The sequence below is a fragment of the Camelus bactrianus genome, chromosome 5 (assembly GCF_048773025.1).
Source record: "Camelus bactrianus isolate YW-2024 breed Bactrian camel chromosome 5, ASM4877302v1, whole genome shotgun sequence".
NCBI lineage: Eukaryota > Metazoa > Chordata > Mammalia > Artiodactyla > Camelidae > Camelus > Camelus bactrianus.
Window position 1 is genome coordinate 42,826,420 of NC_133543.1, and position 23,081 is coordinate 42,849,500.

The window sequence follows — 23,081 nt, forward strand, 5'->3', positions numbered from 1 at the left end:
CTGGAGAACAAGACTCGAGACCAAGCTTCCAGGAACTGTGTCAGATCAAGTAAAGAAAACACTGCCACTGCCACTGCCACTGCCACCAAGCATAAACATCATTTGTGTGCAGGTCCTTTCCATGTTAGAAACTTGACCTTGAATCCTACTGTAGGGGAGTAGAAGAAAGGGAGAAGAAAGAGAGAAAACGAGCTTCATGTTTTCTGATGTCCGCGTCTTGGATTCAGCATCTGAGTCACTGTCGAGCATCTTCTTGGTGGAGCCAGTCACCTGTCTCTTCTTCTGAGGGAAGAAATTGTGGGACAGTAAATATTGGCTTCTGCCTTCAAGCAGGAAATCCCCCATTTCTTTGTAAGGATGCTCAAAAGGCCATAGGCAGCTGTAAGCATGATAAAAATCCACTAAAATAGAATTTTTTTTCTATTATTGGAAATTTTTTTCATGTTCTAACTTGAAATGTGCCTTAATCCTACACTGGTAAATTTTGGCCATCCCAAAATGAAGAAAACACTTGAGCCCTCAATCCCTAATAGCCACTGAACTGAGAAAAGTAACTTGATGGCTTGGGGAATATTTTGAGACTCACAGATCCTTTCCTGGGCTAGCTTGATACAAGCAGCCATTCTTCTGGGAAAACAATTGAGCAAAATAATGGAAAGAATAGAACTGTATCACAAAAAATATGATACTGTTTAAGGGCAAAGAAAGACTAAATGTGAAGTAACCATACTATTTGTCCTTAAAATAATTATCTTACCCTGTTACCAAGTGTTGCACAGTTATAACTGATCTCATCTTTTGTTGTTGAACATTTATTAAAAGCCTAGGAATTGTTAAGCAGAGGTAGGCAACATCCCACTCACAGATTGTGGTCCTGTTGTGCAGTGTTATTGAGCCAGCTGTTTTTGATTCAGGCCCTGCCCTCTACACTCACTCCAGTTGGGCTCTCTAGAAAAGGACTCTCAATATCAGGAAGCAGTAAGGACTTCAGGGGCTATTTCTTAAGAATTATTCTGAAAATAGTTTGTAGAATTTGCACAGCCAGTGCTGTCAAGTAATTGCACATTTGCCTGATTCCACAGGGAGTTAGTACACTTTTGAATTGTTTTTATTTTTCCATGGCAAGCAAATAGACATTGTCATAAATATATTGTCAATAATATTATAATTATAAACAAAACTAAGGTCGTTTTATTTCTGAAAACTTTTCTAAGGGTAGTTTCTAGGCATAGGGTTCATCTGCTGGGTATTTTGAACTCGCAGCCATTGTCCAGTTAAACTGCTTACAGTTCAGCATTTCCTTTGAGTAGACTTGTGAGGAGTTCCTACGGCACCAGGGAGCTGGGGGTGTTACTGGGGATGTCACTTGTGGCTTAGCACCTTCAGAGTATACTTGATTTGATTTGTAGATATTTTGTAGCATCGCATACTTCCTGTTAAAATCCTGTCAAGGTATCAACGAGATAAGTACAAATAATGTTAAAACATCTCCTAGAATAGAACTTCTTTGCCTTCATAGTGCATCATAGAATGAAGAATATAATTTCCTTAGACAGTCTTTCTAGCTTTTTAATACAATTTTAAATTCTGTTTTATGGCTCAGACTTTTTCATTATTTTTTTCTCCTTTCCCTTCATACAGTGACACATGAATGCATTTGTGACAGTAGAAAAAATTTGTATTGTAGATAAATATAGCAAGACTTTTTCTGTGGGATTGTGCTTTTTTTTCATAACAATTAAAAGGCTCTGTATCAAACACGGTCAAGTGAGTCTTGTTGTGGCAGTTGTTTTTAATGCTGTGCTAATGCACAGCATGAGGGATGTAAAAATCAGCTGCTGAGGGTGAAGAGCTTGTATTGGCTGGTGTGCCTCTAATGCAGGCACAGCAAGTAAGGACTCTGCAAACCTTACATTTACTACGTCACTAGCAAAAGTACCGTTTGAAGGTTCAATTCGAACCCCACCCCCCAAAAAAGGCCAAATAAAGATCTACATGTTTCCAGCTCCAAACAAAGGCACATATTCTAGTGCCTCTGAGTTTGTAAAAGCTACAAATTAGTAGGTTGTTTTGGCCCGCAATTCTACCCAAAACCCCAATTTCATAAGGCCACACTATAACGTTGTGTTATGGGTATGTTCCTGTGTTTCCTGTGACGTACATGAATTATGCATCTGCCTGAGCAAACTTGGTGCCTTATATGCCTTTTATTTCCTTGACTCACAGGAGCTTCAGTTTCAGCGACTCACCCGAGAACTGGAGGTGGAAAGGCAGATTGTGGCCAGTCAGCTAGAAAGATGTAGGCTTGGAGCAGAATCACCCAGCATCGCCAGCACCAGGTACAGGGCCAATGGCTCGATCTTCTTACAGGTCTTGCAGTCACAGGCCATATTAAGTTGTCCTAGATGCAGTGAATGATCCTTTTAGTGTTGTCACTGTTAACCTGCCTTCCTGAATTTGACAAAAATGTCAATTTATTCTAATTTTGAGAAACCTCTTGTGATATTAACCTTCAATCCTGTGCCAGAAACGTTCTGTATGGATGGCACTGGTAAGCTTCTCTAGCAAAAGCTCCTATACTGCCTTTAGAGATTTGATTTCTTACATGTAGACATGGTTAATGGATGTTTTTCACAATTAATTGCTAGTTATTGCTAGTTATTTGGTAAAGCTGATTGGCTTTGAAAACCTGGTATATGTGTGTATATATATATATATTTTTTTTTTTAACTAAGAGATATTTCTATGTGAAAACATTTAGCCAGCTTCTAAAAATACCTTCAATTTACCTTGGGTGTTTCCAGAGCTCTGTAAAAGTACTATACAAAATACTATGTGAGATAATTGTACAGTCAAATGTAGTAAATACAAAGCTAGTATATTACTGAAAACACACATTTAATCACAAGGATTGTTTTATATTTAAATAGCCTCTTATGCTGTTTTAAAACATCATTACTACATAAATTATTGCCACAAGCTCCAAATGGTGAAATCACTGCTTATCCAATCTGGAGGCTCCTTTCTTAGTATTTACATATTCTAGTGAAGCCTACCATAAAATACTTCTGTTGCTTGCACTTTTAAGCCTGGTTTGTTTACTCCTCAGTAGGTATGTGCCCATAGTTAACTTGTCTCTCCTTTGTTCCTAACATCATAATTGTTCTGCTTCTCAGTATCTTCTGTTACTTGTAGCCAAAAAGTCCTTCTTGGTGAATAGAATGCTTTCTGTAGTTTCTCTTTCCCAGCTGGTTGCTATGCATTTAAAATAGGAGACAGATAAGTTGTATTCTCATGAATTTTTTTTATCTCTGACTCTTAACAGTTGTGCATATTTTAGTTTTGTATGTTTAGTAAGGCATAAAACATACAAATAAGATCAAGAAACATTTTAAACACAGATATCAAATTATGTGATCATTTAAAAAATATCCAGGCAGGTTTTTTTTATAGGAAGAGAAATTATAAGCAATCTGTAAAATTATAAATCAAAAATTTCTAACTCTAGCTTTGTGCTACTCAATTATATAATTATCAAGGATGTTAAAATTGTCAAAACAAAAATTTATTTTACTTTTATTCAGTATTTTTTAAAGGTTATTGATATCTTTAGCACCATAAAAAGCAATTCACAAACTTAATGCAGTATTGTATATTTCCAAAAAGTATGGACCAAAAGATTTTTTTCAAATATAATTTTGTATTATTAGAAAAATTAAATCAAGGTTTAAAGATTTCAGTTAGGACTTTCTTTCATTCTGGCAGTTTAGCCAACTAAACTAACATAAAACTTTTCTTAATAAACTCCTAGAAGTACTTGATATATCAATAATTCAAGTCAGTACTTGGAGGAAATGGCAAAGGAGAAAGGAAAATCCCTAGATACTAGAGATAGAGAACCGAAAGCTGGAGCCAGAAGCATTTGAGCTGCCAGGGCTGGAGGCCCTGACCCAGTCGAAGCCCCAAAAAGCACTAGTCTTAGGTTTAATACACCTGCAGGGACCAAAGTATGAGGCTTTGTGTGTTCATGGTGGTACACTTGGACTTAGGAACACCGCGTTAAGCCATGACCCTCAAAGGACAACCCTCTGTGTGCACCACGTGTGGGTCTGGAGCCCAAATGTAACTGTGCATTATTCAGGAATCCCCAGCTGAGAAACTAACATCACCAAAGATGAACTCACAATCAGATAATAAAATCTCAAGTTGAAAAAACTCAACGATGAGTGAGAATCAGCAAGCAGGAGAGTAGAATTTAAAACTTTAAGAACTTGATGTCATTGGATAAAGTCTGACAGGTGTGCACAGGAAAAGAGGTACAAAGATGCTTATTGTACCATTATTTACAAAAGTAAAAAACTAGAATCAGTATAGAAATGGGAAATGAACTGTGGATAAGTAAACTCAAGAGCAGTTAAATAACTACATGTGTCAACATGGACACCTTTGCAAAATAGACAAGTGAAAACTATGTTACAAAAGGATAGATAGGTGGTTATCATTATGAACATTTCAAAATATACACAATACTGAATTTAAACAGTGTGTGAAATTATTTATGATTCAGTACATGTCTAATAAAAGTATAAAAACTGTTTTGGAATGACGTCAATTTAAGATAGTGGTACTTCTAGAAAGGAAGGGGAGGAGGAAGCTATCAGGAATTAGGCTTTGGCCAAATCTGTAACATTTTATTTAAGATTACCATTTGGAGCAAACATGACAAAAAATGTTAACATCTGTTAAGTGAGGGGGTTATTGATAACATACATGACTGTTAGCTTATTTTTCTATACTTTTAAGTTTTAATATGTTGAATAATTTTATGGTTATATAGTCTGAATTAGCTAACTCTATAACTTTGTTAAAAATCTGCTAGTAAAATACATATTGTGAGTAATACTTACTATCAGTGATTTAGGGTTTTGTGTCTGGATCTCAGTGCCTGGCTTGGTGCCCGACGTGCACTGGGGCTCAGTCAGTGAGCATCCGGTGAATGAGTGGGTCCTGTAGAAATGGGAGCCAGGCTGACCCAAGAAGGAAGGAAAGTGTTTGCAGGGGCATGTGTGATCCCCACTGTGGCTGTACTAGAGCCCCAAGAGGCTTGTAGTGTCTCGGATGTGTCCTAAAAGAACCTAGAGGCTTATGAAATTGGAAAGGGAAAGCTGGTATTGGATTGTGGGGAACTAGGGAATGCTAAGCTTCACCCTCATTAGGTCTATAAAGGAGATCCGTTGAAACTTGTTGTTGGAGGCAGTCCTGATAGTGTAGGATGTGGGTCAGAGTGAAGAGAGGCCAGGCAGCAGGACAGGAGTCTAGTATGGAATGGAGCCATAACTGGAGTAAGGATGTGTCTATTCGGTGAACTCCAGTTGGAATGGTAATTGATCCACTTTTGTTGCCCTCCTCTCGTCTCACGTTAGGTTCTTATGTATTCTTTATCTTACTTTAATTTTTACTTTTTAAAAGTTGGATTATGATTGATTTACAATGTTGTGTTAGTTTCTGTTGTACAGCATAGTGATTCAGTTATACATATATCTATATTTTTCATATTCTTTTTCAGTCTAGGTTGTTACAAATTATTGAAATTAGTTCCCTGTGCTATATAGTAGGACCTTGTTTATCTGTTCTGTAAATAGTAGTTTGTATCTGCTAGTCCCAAACTCCCAATTTATACCGCCCTCCACCCTTTCTCACAAACACTGAAAACAAATTTATGGATTCTCATGTATTCTTCATACCTCTAAGTGCTAATCCTTTCTTACAGCCTTTCCCAGATTTCTCCAGGAAAGTCATCTCTCTTCTTCTGAACTTTCATGATTGTCCCTCTGTCCCTCCTTTGAGGTGGTAAGGCTCACCCACCCCCACAGCCCTGGCACAGTGTTCATTGAGTGAGTATTGAAACATAATTAAGCCCCGTGTGATCTGAGTTTCTCAAATAAGGATGCTTTACCATTAGGTGATCTACTTTTATCTCCGGGTTTCTATTCACCCTCTCTCGTATCTGCCTTCTTCACACCTTTCAGTGTGATTTTCAGTGAACCTTAAAAAGACTGTTGACACATTTACTCTGTTCTGTGACCACGAGGTTTGCACACTGCCAGGAGCCCATTAGAAAATGGTGTTAGTGAAAGGAGCATAGGTTTTTATTCTGTCACTTTAGAGATCCCCCTAGTGTCTGTCAGTCTCCACCATCAGTCTTGGAACCAAAATCTAAAAATAGAGAAAAAGAGAAAATAGCTCCCAGACTCAAGCCCTCTTTCCTGTCAGCCATGTCTGATTAGCTCAAAGGAAATGAAAAGTATGGTCACTACTTACGGCCAGGAAGCTTCCTTTTGATTCAGGTCCTTCTTATGTGGAAGTGAGTTTAGTCAGCAGGATAGGGGATTTGAAAACGAGTTATCTTCCATATTGCTTGATTTAGATTCTGTGTCAGAGTTGGTAAGGTGATCGGCAAGATTTTCTTATTTTTCCCAGTCCAAATATAATCTCAAGCGATAATGAATGCTTTGATTTACTTTTTCAGTTGTCCGAAGTTTTTGCCATGTTGGCTTCACCCTGTGAATAAGGAGGAGGCAGTGGCATGAGGTCCTGTTTAATACATGTTTCTAATATTGTGATAAATAGTATACTGTAGAGCCCTCTCCCAAATGGCTCTAAAATTCGGTTTCCTCACACTTGGAGTACCAAAGATGGATTTTTTTTAACCCGTGCCATGAGGTGTTCCCATTTTATAGTAGAAAAACTGGGCTTCTGCATGTAATTATTTAGGAAGTGTCCTAAAAAGTGAGCTGCACAATTACCATTGGCAGTTCCCTTACAGTGTGCCTTCCTGAGAGCTTTAAAAATCTTAGTGATTAAAATGATTGCTAGGCTTTCTATTAATGACCCTTTGGAAGCCGTACTCTTCTAAACAAGATGTAATAAAAACCCATATGTAATATGATTGTTCGTTTGTTTTATTGACTGCAGAAAAGCATTACTAACACAAGTAATAGCATAAGCAATATAAATATATAATGATCCTTAATCTGGAATTGATGGTGCTTGTATCCAAAAATGATATATTAGACCAAAAATAATCACTCCAACTTTGAGAAATCCTGAAGATGAGCTGTGGGAGGAGTTAATAGCAAATTCACAGACTTTCTGCCTTTGTACCAAGTATGCTATAGTTATCTGTGCATTTAATAGTTATGTTTTAGTACTTGACCTGATTAAAGGTACACTGTGGAAATAATTAGTAAATTATTTCTTTTCTGCATTTACACTGAGTACAGTATGGTTATATATATTTAATTTTTACCTTATTTAAAATAGGCTATGGGATCAGTCAATAGAGAAGATACTGACTTTTGCATTTTTTGAGTATACTATAGTTTCTCTGCATTTAATATTTCATCTCATAGAAAATAGGCTGTGGAGTCAGTTTACTGAAAAGTTACAACCTTTCTGCATTTTACAGAGTACACTGTAGTTATCTATGTACTATTTTACCTCTCCAAATGTATTTGAAACATCTTTAGAAAATACAGAAACCAACAGTGGAGTGAGGGAATTAGGGCAAAGGGAAGACTAGAAAAATAAGATGGAGCCAAGGTTTAAATAGTTTACAAAATGTATGTTATTAATATTCCATGCATTACCTGCGAGTAGGGAGCCACTCTGGCTCTGAGTGTCCTAGTACCCATGCTAAAGAAAGAAACAGTAATGAATTACATGATTCAGTGTCTAGAAGACGAAAACAAACCAGGTTGCTCAGGAGGATTCACTGTTCCTGGGGCTGAGACTTGAGTGGTTTCTCTTGTGAGCTGTCATTGAGAGACCACTGCAAGATGAGGCAAACAGTGTCCCAGTAGTCTCTCTCTAACTTACAAAATCAGGCTCATAGTGTGCTTTCTTTGATTACTGAATGAAACATAAATGGATGGAAAAACAGCTTAGCTAAAATTCCCCCGGAGGCCCACTCTGTCTCTCCAGTTTGGCTGGAGGATAATATTTAGCATATGTATAGATGGATCAGTTTCAGGTTTTCCAGGCAAGCAGCATGCCATGATGACTGTTTCTGTCCACAGAGCCTTTAGAGCATGGGTGGCAGTGGGTACTGAGATGTGACAGGTCCTGTGTTGCAGGTCACTGTGCCAGTGCGCATGCCTTAGCAACAGAAATGGTCCTCAGGGGACACTGACGTAGGTACAGCACATCCCAGGAGAATCTCATAGCACAGGCACCTCACAGGACAATAATGCCCTTTAAATCTCTTCATTCCCTTGGGCTAAGCAACAACCTTCAAGTCCAAATTTTGATGAATATAGAATTTATTCTTTTTCTCTTTGTAGTATCATCAGTGGGGTATTGTTTTCACCCTAGTCTACTTTATATTTCTCTGGATGGGGCTACAGCGAGGGGACTTACCCTCACCCTGGGACCACCCCTGCCCATCTATACTCCCAAGGGCATGGAAGGGGACAGGGGTGGCCAAAGCAGCATTCTAACTTGTTTTTTAACTGTGGAGCTACAGAATGCTCATTTAGACAATTTGTAAAGTTCAAGAAAGTATAAAGAGAAAAATCCATAGTTCTACCATTCAGAGATAACCACTTTATTTTTAGGTCCGGTTTATTGAAGTATAATTTACTTAACAGTAAAATTCACCCTTTGTGGCATACAGTTTTATGATTTCTGGCATTTGGACATTTAGTTACCTAACCACCATCATGATTGACATATAGAACGTTTCCATTAGCCCCCAGAAAGAGACAACCACTTTTAAAAGTTTGCTGCATTTCATGATCTTCAAAAAAGATTTTTTTAAATTTAAGTTTGAGATAATTCCCTCCAGCTAACTTTTTATCTTATTCCTAAATTCCCACTTTGATATGCTTGTTCTAACTTCTAATGGCTCTCACCTGCCTGAGGAATTCTCAGGGAGATAAGTAGCTTGGAGCTGCACCCAAGGGATGTTAATTTAGTAGTGGCTGGGAATCAGTACAGGCCGCCAGTGGCAACCTGCACTCTGTGAGTGGAGGCCTTGGCCAGGGGAACTACTTACTACAAGGCCAGCTCGGCTGTCAAGTGTACAGGGTATGGCGTGTGCTGTGTGTTTCATCCGAGCAGACAAATTACACCAGTGGTTCAGCTTGTTGGGTAACAAAACTGTGGAAGGAGAAGAAAATATACTTCAAATTGAAGAGTCAGTAAATATAAATTTGATCATCTCAGAATTCAAGAAATTATCTCTGAAATTTTATAGTACAGAAGTTTAAAACTGTTTCTGATAGCAGGCTTAGAGTCTGACCATTGCCCAGAAACAGAAACTTCACTTCTCATTTACTTCTAGATAAACAGTGGTTGGTAAAGAGAAAGTTTATTTCCTTGGGACACATAAAGTGGGTCTACATATTTTATCTTGTAAATAACGTGGCTCGTCTGCTCCTTAAGATGAACCACTAAATTTTCATTTATATTGAAGTCAAAAAGAGGTACCTAAAAGGTGGACCTTTTAATAATTGTAGAAAAACACCGGTGGCAAGTTTTGGAATTAAAGTATAGTTTAAATTTTTTGTTTTGATTTTTTGCACATTGTTTTAAAATTTGTTTATGCCAGTTGGAAGCAGTTGGCCCCTTCACATTGTCTGTCCTTTAAAGGATTGCCATGGGTGTTAGGAAGTTACTCTAGACCCTGAGAAATACCCTGTCCATATGTATCCACTGAATGTGGGGGCAGGGAATGGGTGGCAATATTGAAATTAAATGACTTCACACTCTTCCTGAGATTATCTCTTTGTTTTCAGTTAGTTTGAAATTCTGCTAAAATAGAATTCTTTATGGTTTCAAAAAGGCCATACCATCTTGACAAATAGTCTTCTTATCTCCATTTAAGAAAAGAATTGTTATTTTTTAATGAAAAGATTTGATTCCCCACTACCATTCAGGCTTTTTTTTTTTTTTTTTTTTTTTTTTTTTTTTTTTTTTTTTTGCTTTTGCTTTATAGGATCATCTGGTAGTACCCATCAGGCTCCCACTGATACTATTAAAAACTCTGAAAATGGCTTAGGGCTGACAGTAGCAAAAAAGGCATTTTCATGGGTCAGGTCTTTTCTTCAGCAGTATTTTTAAGTCATTGTGAAATACACTTCCTCAAATGGTACATCCTTTAAAAATGAAGTCTTTGAAAAGATGGAATGTTTGTGACTTGACATCTTATTGCTTATTTAATGTACCACTTCAGGAAGATGCTTGATAAAGTTCTGTCCCTTTGACCTTCAGTGTTCTCACCAGCCAAAACCTGAGGTTTTTAAATAATAGTTTTACTGAGATAAAGTTTACACACCATAAAATTCATACTTTTAAAGGGTATGATTCAGGATTTTTCAGTATATTCATAGAGCTGTACAGTCATCACCACTCTCATTTTAGAATATTTTCACCACCCCAAAAAGAAGCCTTCAATCCATTAGCACTCCTTCCCCATTCTTCCCTCCCTCCAGCCCCCCAAAACCACTAATCTATTTTCTGTCTCTGTGGATTTGCCCCTTCTGGACATTTCCTGTACATGGCATCATACAGTGTGTAGCCTTTTGTGACTGGCTTCTTTCACTTAGCATGATAATTTCAAGGTTCATCCATGTTATATAGCATGTATCAGTACTTCATCCCTTTTTATATCCAAATAATATTCCATTGTATGGATATACCACATTTTGCTTATTCCTTTATCACTTGATGGACATTTGGGTTGTTTCCACTTTTTGGCAATTGAGAATCGTGCTACTGTGTCTCAGGTTTTAAGAAGGGAAAATCCCAAGGGTTCTGTTTCAGGCATTCTTAGTTTAGAGGTATGGAGAGGCACTGGGAGTTGTAAAGATTCCCCTTAGCCTCTCTGTTCTTCCTCATATTCCTTACAAGGGCTTGCTTTCTTTTTTGTCTCCTTTGCTTTCTGTTACGGCAAGTCCTTGTATATTGCTGAGCTAGTTGAATTAGTTTTAAGTGCATAGTAGGTAAGCTATTTGGGAGCCCTCTGATGTTCATCAGAATATAGTTCAGCAAATTTCCTTTCTTAGTGTTGTATTTGGTCACTAGTGACTCTTAGTAGTCAAACAAACAAAAGCTGTCTTGAGTTCATTTGAAATTCAGACTAAATGAAGAATAAACTATTTGATATTTGAATGTGATTATCAGAAACCCTCTTTGGGATCTCTACAGCAAATATTTAATAAATGGGTGCACTTCTGAGCAAGTTTAGTAACACTGAATTTTTATGATACAACTCTCCTGTGTTAACACAGTAAGGAGTAACACATCTGAAAGATACAAATGAGTCTGTGGCTGACCTGCAGCTCTACACAAGTCACTTTCTGGAGCAGTTTACTCAAGCACAGTTCTTCCAAAAGGCATTTTAATTGTTAACTTCTCATTGCCATTCCAGTCATAAGCCAGTTTCATCTGGGACATACAATTCCAAGTAGCAACTGTCTCTACACTTTTGAATTAAACTTACATAAACTAAGCCTTCTGTAGGGCGTGAGCCCAAGGTAATTCAACCAGTATTCCAGTAAGCTAAATTATTTTAACCTAAGAAGAGGCCAAGTAGTTTTCATAAATACTAGACCTAGAACATTATGCAAACAAAATGTTTTAATCATAGTGAATAAATATTTCAAAATGAATTAACTATTTCTTTAACTGAGCATTTTAAAATGTTAAGTTGGTGATATGGTTAGGAAGAACAATAAAAAGAGATCAAGTTCATACTTAATCAAAGTTTCAGATTAAGACTATTTTAATATATTTGGTTAAATATAGAGGCAGCCCACTGTATTAATTTTCCTAACTAATGAAGAGGAAAATAGTTTTAAAAATTCAGAAGCCCATGCATCTAAAATATATGTACCATGCCATTATTTAATTAACTTTTAAAGAACTGTTTTAATTTAAATAATATTATTTCATTTTCTTTCATTTTTCATAGTTCACATCCTATAATTACTATTCCTAAAATATTTAACAGTGATGAATTACTAAATCAATACAAGGATTATATTACTAGCCCCTGCTCTTAGTCATTAGGTTTTTTTTTAACCATGTGTATATATTGATAAATTATAATTTAAATAGGCCATATAGTTTATTTCATGATAGTTTTTAGGAAAATTTACCTTTACTGCTTTATAAAAATTAATAACTGCTTTAACTCTGTATTTTCTTTTTTTTTTTTTTTCTTTTGGGGGGAGGGTAATTAGGTTTATTTATTTATTTTTAACTTATTTCTCTATTATTATTTTTTCATGGGGGTCCTGAGGATTGAACCCAGGACCTCGTGCATGCTAAGCGTGTATTATATTACTGAGCTATACTCTCCCCCCATCCTATATTTTCCTATTACAATTATTTTGTGTTTTTTAGTCTTTGTCTTGAGAAATGCCAAAAATACTAAAAAGTACAGAGAATAATATGAGAAAAATTCAGGTACTTACATCTCAGAATTGAAAAGTGTTGATAATTCATTATTTTGACTTTTTTATGTAAAAAATATGTTAAACATATAATTCAAGACCTCTTTGCCCCATTCTCCCTTCCTAGTAGGTATTAGGTAGTATATAGTCTTACTTTGTATACTTTTATATAATATGTATACATCACATATACCCGTGGCCCATGTTTTGTGTTGCTTTTTTAACATACACAAGTGGTATAATCCATGTGTCAATATGCATCTTGATTCCTCTGCTCAATGTTTGAGCTCTATTCATATTGATATATGTAGATCTAGTTTAGCTTTTTAACTGCTGTTATATATTTATGCCATAGAAAATTAAACTGTCCATTCCCCTATTGAAGAACATTTAAGTTCCACTTTTAAATATTTTAAGTAAAGCAGTAGTGACCATCTTGGGACTTATCTCCTGGTTTACATGAGTAAGATTCTAGAAAAGGCATCATTAGAAGTAGAATATTTGGGGCATAATGAATGCACATTTTCAGTTTTTCTAGATCTTGCTGAATTACTTTCTCAGGTACCTCAACAATTGCACACTCTAAGCAGTGTGTGGAAAAGCTCCAGGTTTTTTGTCTCTCTCTGGCTCTCATTCTCTCTTTCTTGACCAACACTTAATATTAGGCAGGCTCTTTGAATTTTACCAGTCTAACGTTATCTCATTTCACTTTATATTTTCTTGATGACTAGTGAGATTGAGTAGCTTTTCATAGCCTAATGATCCACTTGCATTTCCTCTTTTATTCATATCCTTTGCCCATTTTTCTAATGGGTAATTTGGCTTACTCTTTTTGGTTCTGTCATTAGTTTTATTGTGCTGAAATAACTCTGGGATATATATCTTAAAACAGTACAGGCCTTAGTACATCACAACACAAAAGTACACTCTGTTAATCTATTTTTAGAATGAAAATCTTTAGTATTATGACAGATATGTAGGAGAAACAACCTCTTACATGATATATGATAGTGGTCCCCAAATTCTCCTAATCTGACCAAACAAATGATGCTGACATTCCTTTCTCTTTCCACATTTCCTTTAGTAACTCTGCATTTATTTTTTTCTGCAGATGTTTATGATGTCTTCTCTAAATTCACTCAGTAAATATTTCTGCCTTTGCTATCTTGTAGAAATACAAAGATACAAAAGCCTGGAATTTCCAATTTAGTAGAAGGGACCTTGCTAGTGTGTAACTATGATGAAGCACCCAAATATCAGCATAAAATATATGTCTATATTTTATTATTTTTAATTTTTGAAGAGTGCTGTATTGATCAGATTACATTGTCTGTCCTGGCTCTATCAAGGGAGGTCTTTGACTCTCATATCCTTAGGTAAAAATACTTTGTAACTCTCTTAGACAGGAGAAAACAATAGCTATTGAGCACCTATTACATAATACACACTTATGCTGATCAGTGCTCTGTACCCATTATCTACTTACTGTTCAGTAGGTTTTCCTTTTTGGTTTGTTTTGTGTTTTACTTTGCTTTGGTTTTCATTATTACAGTACACATGAATTTAACATTAAGATATTTTCTCCAAAGGATAGTGTTGTTCTATTGGTTTTTCCACTGGGGTGTCTGGAAATTGATCTGGAAAGACTTAGGCACTCCATTTACCTCCACGCTACCACCGCAGATAGACACAGTCTATGTAGAAACTGCTTGCTATATAAAGGCAACTATAAAACCCTTACCCCCCAGCCCTACTCCACTACCACTATTTTGTCTCTCCTTAATGGAAACTTTGGAGTGACAGCTATCTCTATTCTTGGTTGATCAGAGACATTACAAGAAGTCATGTAGATATTAATTCAAAGATTCTAGAAAACAATCTTGAAAAACTTTGCCATTAATGTACTTTCTGCAGTTCATTATTTGGGGTAGGGGCGATTTACCATTCCTTCATCTAATGACTTTAATCATTATGATGAAATAAAGGAAAGTTGGTGTTAAGTTCACATTCTCATTACCATTTGGCAGGTTAAGGACACAGAGAAAGATGTGGGTGATGAGATGTTTCCTCAGCCCTTCAGAGACCTGCTGCTGTATACAGCTCTAAGCCAATGATGTATAGAAAAGGAAATTGGAAATGTGATTATCTACCTAAAAGTGAAAATTGTCCATTAGTGCATTTTCAGCAGTTAATCAGCTTGCCATAAAAATGAACATGGCATGTCTGCCAAGTGGAGGAAACACAACTGACAAGTTTGCCAGACTTTGTGGTGACTGAATTGTTATTATAGCTCTCCTCCCTGAGGCTTCACAATCTGTTTAATAACAAATCAATCTAATCTGTTTTTTACATAGATTTTTTTCTGCTCTGCTGTTGTCTTACTCCACAATTAAATAGGGGGTAAAACACGCTAAAACTGAAGAGGGAAAAAGCCTGTAGGCTACAGATTTTCACAGCTAAAAATCTTGTATTAAACAATTATACATTTTAACCACTGTCAAATAGTTTATTCGGTTTGCATTATTGGACTGCTTCTAAGCCAGGGAGCAGTGTCTTCAGGGTATATGTGTTCATTTCTTCTAGCCTTTAGCCTTTTTTTTTTAATTGGAAAAGAACAAATATCAGCCAGTTATTCTAGGATCCTATGATCTGTTGTTTCTGCTTCAAAATAAGTCAGTTAAAGGCTGTTCTACCCCCAACTTTAGTTACATTATCAGTAGCAAGGCTCTTTGAGCCATAGAGAAAATTCAGGTAAAATTATCAACCATCATATAAGAACTGGGGCTTAGGAAGTACAAACTACAAATTTATATCTATTTCCTGAGCAATATTAGCAAAATACTTTTCAGTAAAGACTATTTGCAAATAGTAATATTGTATTCTTTATGAACATAAATACAGAGGTAGAAACTGTACTATTGACCAGAATAGTACATTAAGAACAAGTTTAGAAGTTAAAATCTTGGCTGAGTTTTTGGATTTTGGGGGTTTTCTTGCAACCACTGACAAAATAATGTACCTAGATCAATGATCATCAGTGGCTGCGCAAATTATTAGCTGAAAAGATGATGGGAAACTTTACAGTGAATGGATCATGCTGACAGCACCTGAACTCACTGATCCATCTTATGTTCTACAGAAGACAGAAATTACAGCTTTCGGATGTGATGCAATGGGAATTGCAAACCATCACCTATGACAGATTCTTGCCCCTAAATTGCTCAACCATCTAGCTAAAAGTACCAGTTCATAGGAGATCAGAGACAGAGGAACATGTTAAATGACATTGTGCTCATCTGTTAGTTAGATCTAGTCTGTTGAGAATTCTGCAGGGCAAGTGAAATCATTTCAAACAGGAAAAAAAAATAAGGGAGGGCAAAACTAGGCATAAAAAGAATTTTTTAAAGACACAGCAACCAAATGCAATGTGTAGACCTTGTTTTGGTCTTGATTCAAATAATTATTTTAAAAAATTCAGACAGGAACTTTGAGTGCTGGCTGGATATTTGTTGATCTGAAGAATTTTACTGGTAATTTTTTTAGGTGTGATAATGTTATTGTGGTTATGGGCTTTTAAAAGTATGTATTTTAGAGAGACATCTAAAGTATTTATTACTGAAGTGATAAGATATCTGAGACTTGCTTCAAAATTATCTAGTAATGCAGAGAAAATAGTGGGCAAATTTATAGATGAAATAAGTGTGACCACCACATGTTCCCTTTTTTTTTATTGTTGGAGCTGGTAATGAAAACATAGGGGGTTCGTTACACTATTTTGTTTTATATGTATGTAAGCATGTGTGTTTTAAATGTTGCATAGCAAAAAGTTTAAATGTTAAGTGATTGGGCTCTTAATTTTCTGACTGAAATTATGGTTAAAACTTAATTGCTTCATTTTTAGGATAGTCATAATTCTTAAAATTTTAGTGATGGATGTTTTCTTCATTAGTTTAAATGAAGAGTATGTAAGTTAAATTAGACTATGAATCTACACAATATGTGCCGTATACTTCATACTGCCTTTTCTATCAATAATGTTGGCTCATTGTGGCAATTAATGGGATAGGGAGCAAAGGGGAAAGAAAGATAAAGCAGGTCAGCCACTTCATCTGTCATGATGTGAACCATCATTCCTCTTTTCATTCATATTTCTTAAAAGGAGAGTGCTGGATATTGAAACAAGGAATTTAACACAGGCTGGTCCAGCCATTTCCCTTGTCTGTGTGCCGTGGAGGGCCTGCTCCATACTGAGCAGTGCTTATGGGTCACCCATTAGGTACCAAGAATGCTGTCCTAAGAGACTCTGTTTTCCGGTGTCATCATTGTCTTTCATTCTCATTCATTCTAACAGGCGGTTTTCTGTTTTATTCCCCTATTCAGTAGTTTGGAAACCGTGTACACTTATGTGTGAGGGATAAGAGAGAAGAGGTTAAGTAGGGGGTTGTGGGACAAATTAGGGATCCGAGAGAGCTTTCAGGGGAGATTTGGAGTGTTCTAGAACTGCTTTGCTGGGTCCTGTAAGTCTTACTACCTAGAAGCCCAGCATATGCTCTGCCAGATGTTGGCTGTGTCCTTTTGTGTCCATTCTTCTTCCTGGGCAGTTATTGATGATGCTGGGTCAGTACTCTGTCCCACGTATGTGAATCCATTCCTCCTTCAGCACTGAAACAGCTGTTTATGGTGCTTGTCCACGAATCGAGAGCTGACAATGCTGTTCCAGTGAGAAGCATAATTTTTTCCAAAGCAAAGCAGAAGTTTAAGAAGTATATCATGTTCTTCCTTTTTACACTCATAATGAAAAAAAAAGTTTCCTTAGAAATAAAGAAAGTTAATTATTTATAAAAATTTTAAAATGCAGTTTTCTTCTAGGTCATCAGTGGGCAGAAAGTGAGTATCATTCTTTAGACACACACCAAATTTGATAGTGTCTTTGCATGAGTATCAGAGAATGGTATGTGAATAAATCATCTGCTTTTGAGTGCCTAAACAGGATAAATAATCAGGGTGGTACAAGTTTAATTTAACATTTAGTTTTATAACACCTTAAAATTCCTTTTAGGTAAATTTTTATATAGGCTTTTTAAAGCATTTTAAATTCTACATATTCAGAATGAAATTGTATATATCATAAACAAAGCTATGTGTAATGACAGATTTTAAAGGTTTGGGATTCTAGCCAGTGTATCTCTGCACATGTTTACGGCCTAGTCCCACGTTAACTCTGTGCTCAGTCTCACGTAGCACAAGTAGAAAAACAGGCCCTTGCTCTGCTCCTTACCAGTGCCAGCTTTCCTTAAAAATGTAAGATTCGATTTGTTTTATACATTTCTCAAAAGAATGTATTTGTGAATGCTCTTTCTTTTCTCACTTTAAATTAAAAAAAAATTTCCCCCTTTCTGTTTCCTTGCCTCTGAAGGAATTGGAGAGAACAGAAAGGAGAGAAACAGTAGCATTTTGTAGACCATCAACACAAATAATTCATAGTAGCCCATCCATTTCAAAGCTTGACTCTTTGCCTAAATAGGATCCTTCGTTATAGCAGAATACTTAGGAAAGAGAGTTTGGTGTTTTTAGCCATTTTACTATTTTCATCTCAGTTGCTTTCACTCTTTCAAATGTCAGCTGAAATGTTAGAAAACCTTCTCTTCTGATTTCTGCTTTTACTGGTTGGAACACCTGTTGTGGAGTGGTCTTAAACAGAAGTCATGCTTCTTGTATAATTTATGGAAACACCAGAGGGAACTGTTTGTCTCCTTTTTGTCTAGTACTACATTCTTTTTGATCTTCCCCTTCCCCTGTGGTCCTCTGGATCTTTTATTCATAGATGCAGAGCACTTACACAAAATGCTTTTGTCAAGGAATATTTAACATCTTCTGAAATGTGTTCACCTCTAGTCCCTGTGAAAGTTGCTGGAGTTGTTTAAAGGGCTAATTTGGTATGCCCTGTGCCTTTAATGTTTTTGCTGTGCAGCAAGCCATAATTTTCTCTTGAAGAGACTGGTTGTAATATTATGTCTTTTTATCTTACCTTTTCCTGGAATTCATTTTAAGCAGATGTTAAAAGGGTCCAAAAATATGGTAAAGTAGCATGAGGGAAAACTGGAATGAAGAATTGAGGAAGCAAGGATAAGAACCAAATAGAGTCGGTAATGAGACCAAAAATGGCCCCCACCGTGCTCAGGTAGACATTTTAAAGACTGAAATTGTAAAGGCACATTCTGAGAGCATGGCCAGTTTTTTCACGTAAAGTGTTGCTGAGAGGAGATATGTGGGTCAGACTGTAAGTTCCCGTGTTCCATGGAGCAGCAGACCTGCCTTCCTGCAGCCCTCATGCCTGCTCCTTCTGTTGGTCACCCAGGTGTTTGCCCCATAGGCACAGGTGGATCGGCACAAATCTACCCCACAAGTGGAAGGGGATTCGGGCTCGTGTCCCGTTGCTGATGGGTCAGGAGCAGCTGCATCCTACGTTAAGGACATCACTTTTAACTCAAGTGCCCTCTCTTTCCCCTAATCTCAGTATCACCGTCAAATCATATAAATAATTGTAAGAAGAGATCCTTTGCCCTGTCTCATTTGTTGTGCCTTGCTTAGTTCTGATTATACGCATATACCAATTTCAGGGGCAATTTAAAACCATAACACACAGAAAGAATAGTAAACTACAATTATGAGCATGTTGTCATGGTTTCACTTTTCCTGACTGCTGATATCCAGTGGCCCTTTGGTAGGAAGGAAATCAATCTCCATCCAATAGAAAATGTTCTGTGGTCTGCTAGCATGATAAAGAGAACACAGAAGGGAGCCTCAGTCTTGAAAAATTGCGAATTTGAATGAAGAGCTTTTGGTTTTGGTTTTGTTGAGATTAATTGTGAATAGACAATAAGTAGATTTGGGAGAGGCTCCCCAAAATGTAGCTGAGTACTACAAAGGATTGCTTTCTGAGTGTTACTGCCAAGATATCCTTATAGTCTGTAGGCTAGTGCTTTTTCAGACTGGCGTTCTCAGAGCCCCTTAGGGATGCTAATGTGGTGGGTGGGGATAGCTGTCTGCCTTCCAGCTGCTCTCCTCTGCCCCAGCCGGGCAAAGCAGTTACCTTCACTGTCTGTTCTACATGTTTGCCTTCTTGTCTCTGCCTTACTGAAATAGCTGCGTGGGAAAATAGCTATCCATACTTGGCCTGGGAAGAATAATCGTGATGTATTGTCTAATTTTTGTCTAATTGCCCTAGTTCTGGCAGTAAGACAGAGGTCAGATCTCTCTTTAATGTAAAGGATTTATTTCCTGGTTAATTCTTATCTTTTTTTTTTTTTTTAGGGTTTTGTTGTTGTTGAGGGGGAGGTAGTTAGGTTTATTTATTTATTTACTTTTTTTAGAGGAGGTAGAGGGGACTGAACCCAGGACCTTGTGCATGGTAAGCATGTGCTCTACCACTCTCCCCCTCTAAATTCTTATCTAACTGAAAGTGAGAGATCAGGTCCTTGTTTCTCAAACACAGGAAAAACAAAACTAGTTTTAACCTAACAGTTACCTACTAGAAGGTGGTCTGAGTTCCTGAAACATCAGAAAATGGTTTATGGCATTAGAGAGCCCTCGATTCCATCTCAGGCTGCTAGACCCCACTTCTCACCATGCTGATGATGAGTATAAAATGAGCTCAAGGGCAGTCTTGTTGAGGTCAGGTTGAGGGGAAATTTGACCTGCTTACATGGTGAATGTTTTAAGATCTGCAGCTTCCACAAGTTTTATCTTCAAAAAATGGCCTTCTCAAGCATAAATTCAAGAGCACTCAAGAACAGTAAGGCCCAGAATGAACTTTCCCTAGCTGAGAACTCACAAAAAACTAATGGAATATTTTACAAACGCATTAAGAGAAACTGAACAAAGTGCTCAGTGTACTAATTAAAAGGGACGTCATAGCAATACTAGATACCATACTTTAAGTCTTATTTGATTTGTATAATGTTATTGCTGTATCATAATTGAAGATTTAATTATAATTAATGAAGATGTAGAAATTTAAGTGTTAGGTAGAATGGACTAGTCAGCTAAGGGAATTTTTATTTTAATTTATCTGGTAGCACTCCAAAAAGAGACTAAAACTTGAGAATCATTAATAATTATTTTGCCAGATTCCTGGTGGAGAAAATCCTAGGTGCATAAGAGGGAATCTAGAGTGACTGGCAGCTGTGGAGCCCAGCTTTCATATGGAAGAAGATTCTGAAGCAGTTCATTAAAAAGCAATTTGTAATACCTAGAGGATAACAAGGTGTTAGGTAATTTTGATATGACTTAATTGCCTCAAAATAAAAACCCAAACAAACCAATGTTCCTTTTTCTTTTTTAGCTAAGAGATGGACCTTGTAATCAATTTTAAAAGCTGATTTATCAATATTAGAGCAATGGGTTACAAAGGAAATTTTAACAAAAGAGTTGTCAGAAGTTTTCTCCCAATGGATTTAGAGTCCAGAATACCTACACCTTTGCTAATGGAATAACTTCAATTAGTAGAATAATAAAGCCCACCAATAACAGATGGAGATGTTGAAAGGTAATTTTTAAACTGAGGCAACCACAAATTGAAAATAAGACAGTAATGAATTTGTAGAGAAGGGGGAAAATGTAGTTTGCTATTTCTTTAAGTTACTGAGATTTCATCTATAAGCATGTGGTTGTTCTTGAATTCAAGAGTTAACATGTGCAGAAGAAATACCAGAACTTTTGTGTGTAACTCAGAACTTATGATCAGAGCTCAAACTAGCAAAACTAATGAGAAGATCAAGAGTAAAAAGTCAGACCAGCAAAGTACCAATGCATCTTTAAAAATATTAATAAGACTAATGCACATATAATCAATGAGAATTCATCTGTTAATTACTTCTGTTCAGGAAAGGAAGATCACCTAAGAATCATTTAACAAATTATGAAACACTATGCTGTAACAGTGAAAATACGTAGATTATGTAATGCTACTAAATTGGAGTGGTTTAAACAACCACTGGAAGAGACTGTCATCATACAAAGGGGAGACATGATATGTCAGGTGTACTTGCACGTGTATGACTGTGATGTTGATGGTCTCTCAACTGGCTGATTCCTAGCACTTCACAATTTTTGAGCTGTAGGAGTTGAAGCAAACTCTAGAATATAACAATACATTTCATATTGCTGAGTACTTCTTCCCCCAGAGGCTGCGGTTCCAAATTCCACCTGGGTTGTCCCAATACCAATTTAATAGGAGAGTAGGAGAGCTTGGTCTTGTGTTTTGTTTTGGAAAACAGCTGTTTTGGGTTGCTAGAGAGTCTTGAATGCTTTTCAGTCACAACACTGCTGGATCCAGCAGAGCGAGTACTCTCTTACAGGCTTCTGGCTTTCAGATCAAACTTTCAAAAGTTTCTTGACATCTTCTTGCCATGGAAGGACACGTGATCCAATGGGGGGGGGGTTCACACAGTGTAATGAGTAATTGCAAGACAACTGTGAGCACTTTGCCTCTTCTCCCCATTATATGCCAGCCTCTAACACTGTCTGGCACTCAGTGGTTGATCAACACATATTTTTTGAATGGAGTCATGTAATATGTACAATAAACATCTTTTCTATAAAATGTTCAAAGAGCTAAAAACAAGGTGGGGAATCTGACTCCTTCATAGAATGATTGAAACAGTTTATAAAATAACGTAGGATTAGCCTTAATAAAGAACAACCCACAGTTAAGTTCAGCTATCATTTACTTAGCATCCTGCTCAGTGCTGGTTGGACGCAGATAGAATTGAGACGCTGCCTTTACCCCCAAGAAGGCTATAGTCTGGTAGTGGAAACAGGTAAACAAATAACTGTAGTTACAGTCATATGAAAAACAAAAATCGAGATAGATTATTGGATCCATTCTTGACAGAAAGGAAGAAGTGATCAACTTTCATCAAGCTAATTCTTGAAGGATGATTGATGTTCATCAGAGAGAACACTGTACAGGGTGTGTAGTCTAGACAGTGGTAAGTGTTCATGCTCTATTCATAAATAAAAGTTTCTAGAATACTTTGTTTCAGTGATACCTGTCCATTAATACTAAGTGAAATTCAGTTTGCTATTGACCATGCTTAATTTTTTTAACTATTAAGGTTTCTATATCTATATACACGTGTGTGTATGTGTGTACATATATGTGTGTATAGAATTTCTTAACACAGTGATTTTATTAAAAATAAAACAAAGTGGAATAATGACAGTAACCTGGACTTACTAGTGATAGAAAGAGCCCCATCTAGACCAGGAGAAGGTAAGGGAAATGACATGGTGAAGTTACCACGTAGCTCCATCAAGATTCTCCACTGCGCCTCGCCTGCTGTTTCCCTCCTGCCGTCCGCTAAAGCAGACTGGAGCACATCAGACACAGTAGAATCAGGAGGAGTTTGAGTACTGACTTGATTAAGTAGACTATTTTTGAAAGATACTCCTATTATTAAGTGACAGAAAGTGAAGGTAAACACTGTTAGAGTATTCCATTTCATGGATATATACCATCTGTATTGTTAACATGGTGCCACATAGACCTTTCTGGGATTTGTGTAATTCTGAGTTTCCATACTGTGTTCCTACACGTTCTCCCCTCAAAATAGCACTGGA

General features: G+C 36.8%; 1 protein-coding gene across 17 annotated transcripts in view; it reads left to right on the plus strand.

The window, feature by feature from the left end:
• Positions 1–23,081, plus strand: part of PKP4 (plakophilin 4) — a 210,052-nt gene that overhangs the window by 109,035 nt on the left and 77,936 nt on the right. For 13 of the 17 annotated variants that reach the window (XM_074363696.1, XM_074363701.1, XM_074363704.1 and 10 more), the window contains one exon: positions 2,227–2,339. The exons of the other annotated variants lie outside the window; for them this stretch is intronic. In XM_074363696.1, the coding sequence (XP_074219797.1) occupies positions 2,227–2,339 (113 nt within the window). Of the gene's footprint in view, positions 1–2,226; positions 2,340–23,081 lie in introns of those variants that run through there. 17 annotated transcript variants of the gene reach the window in all.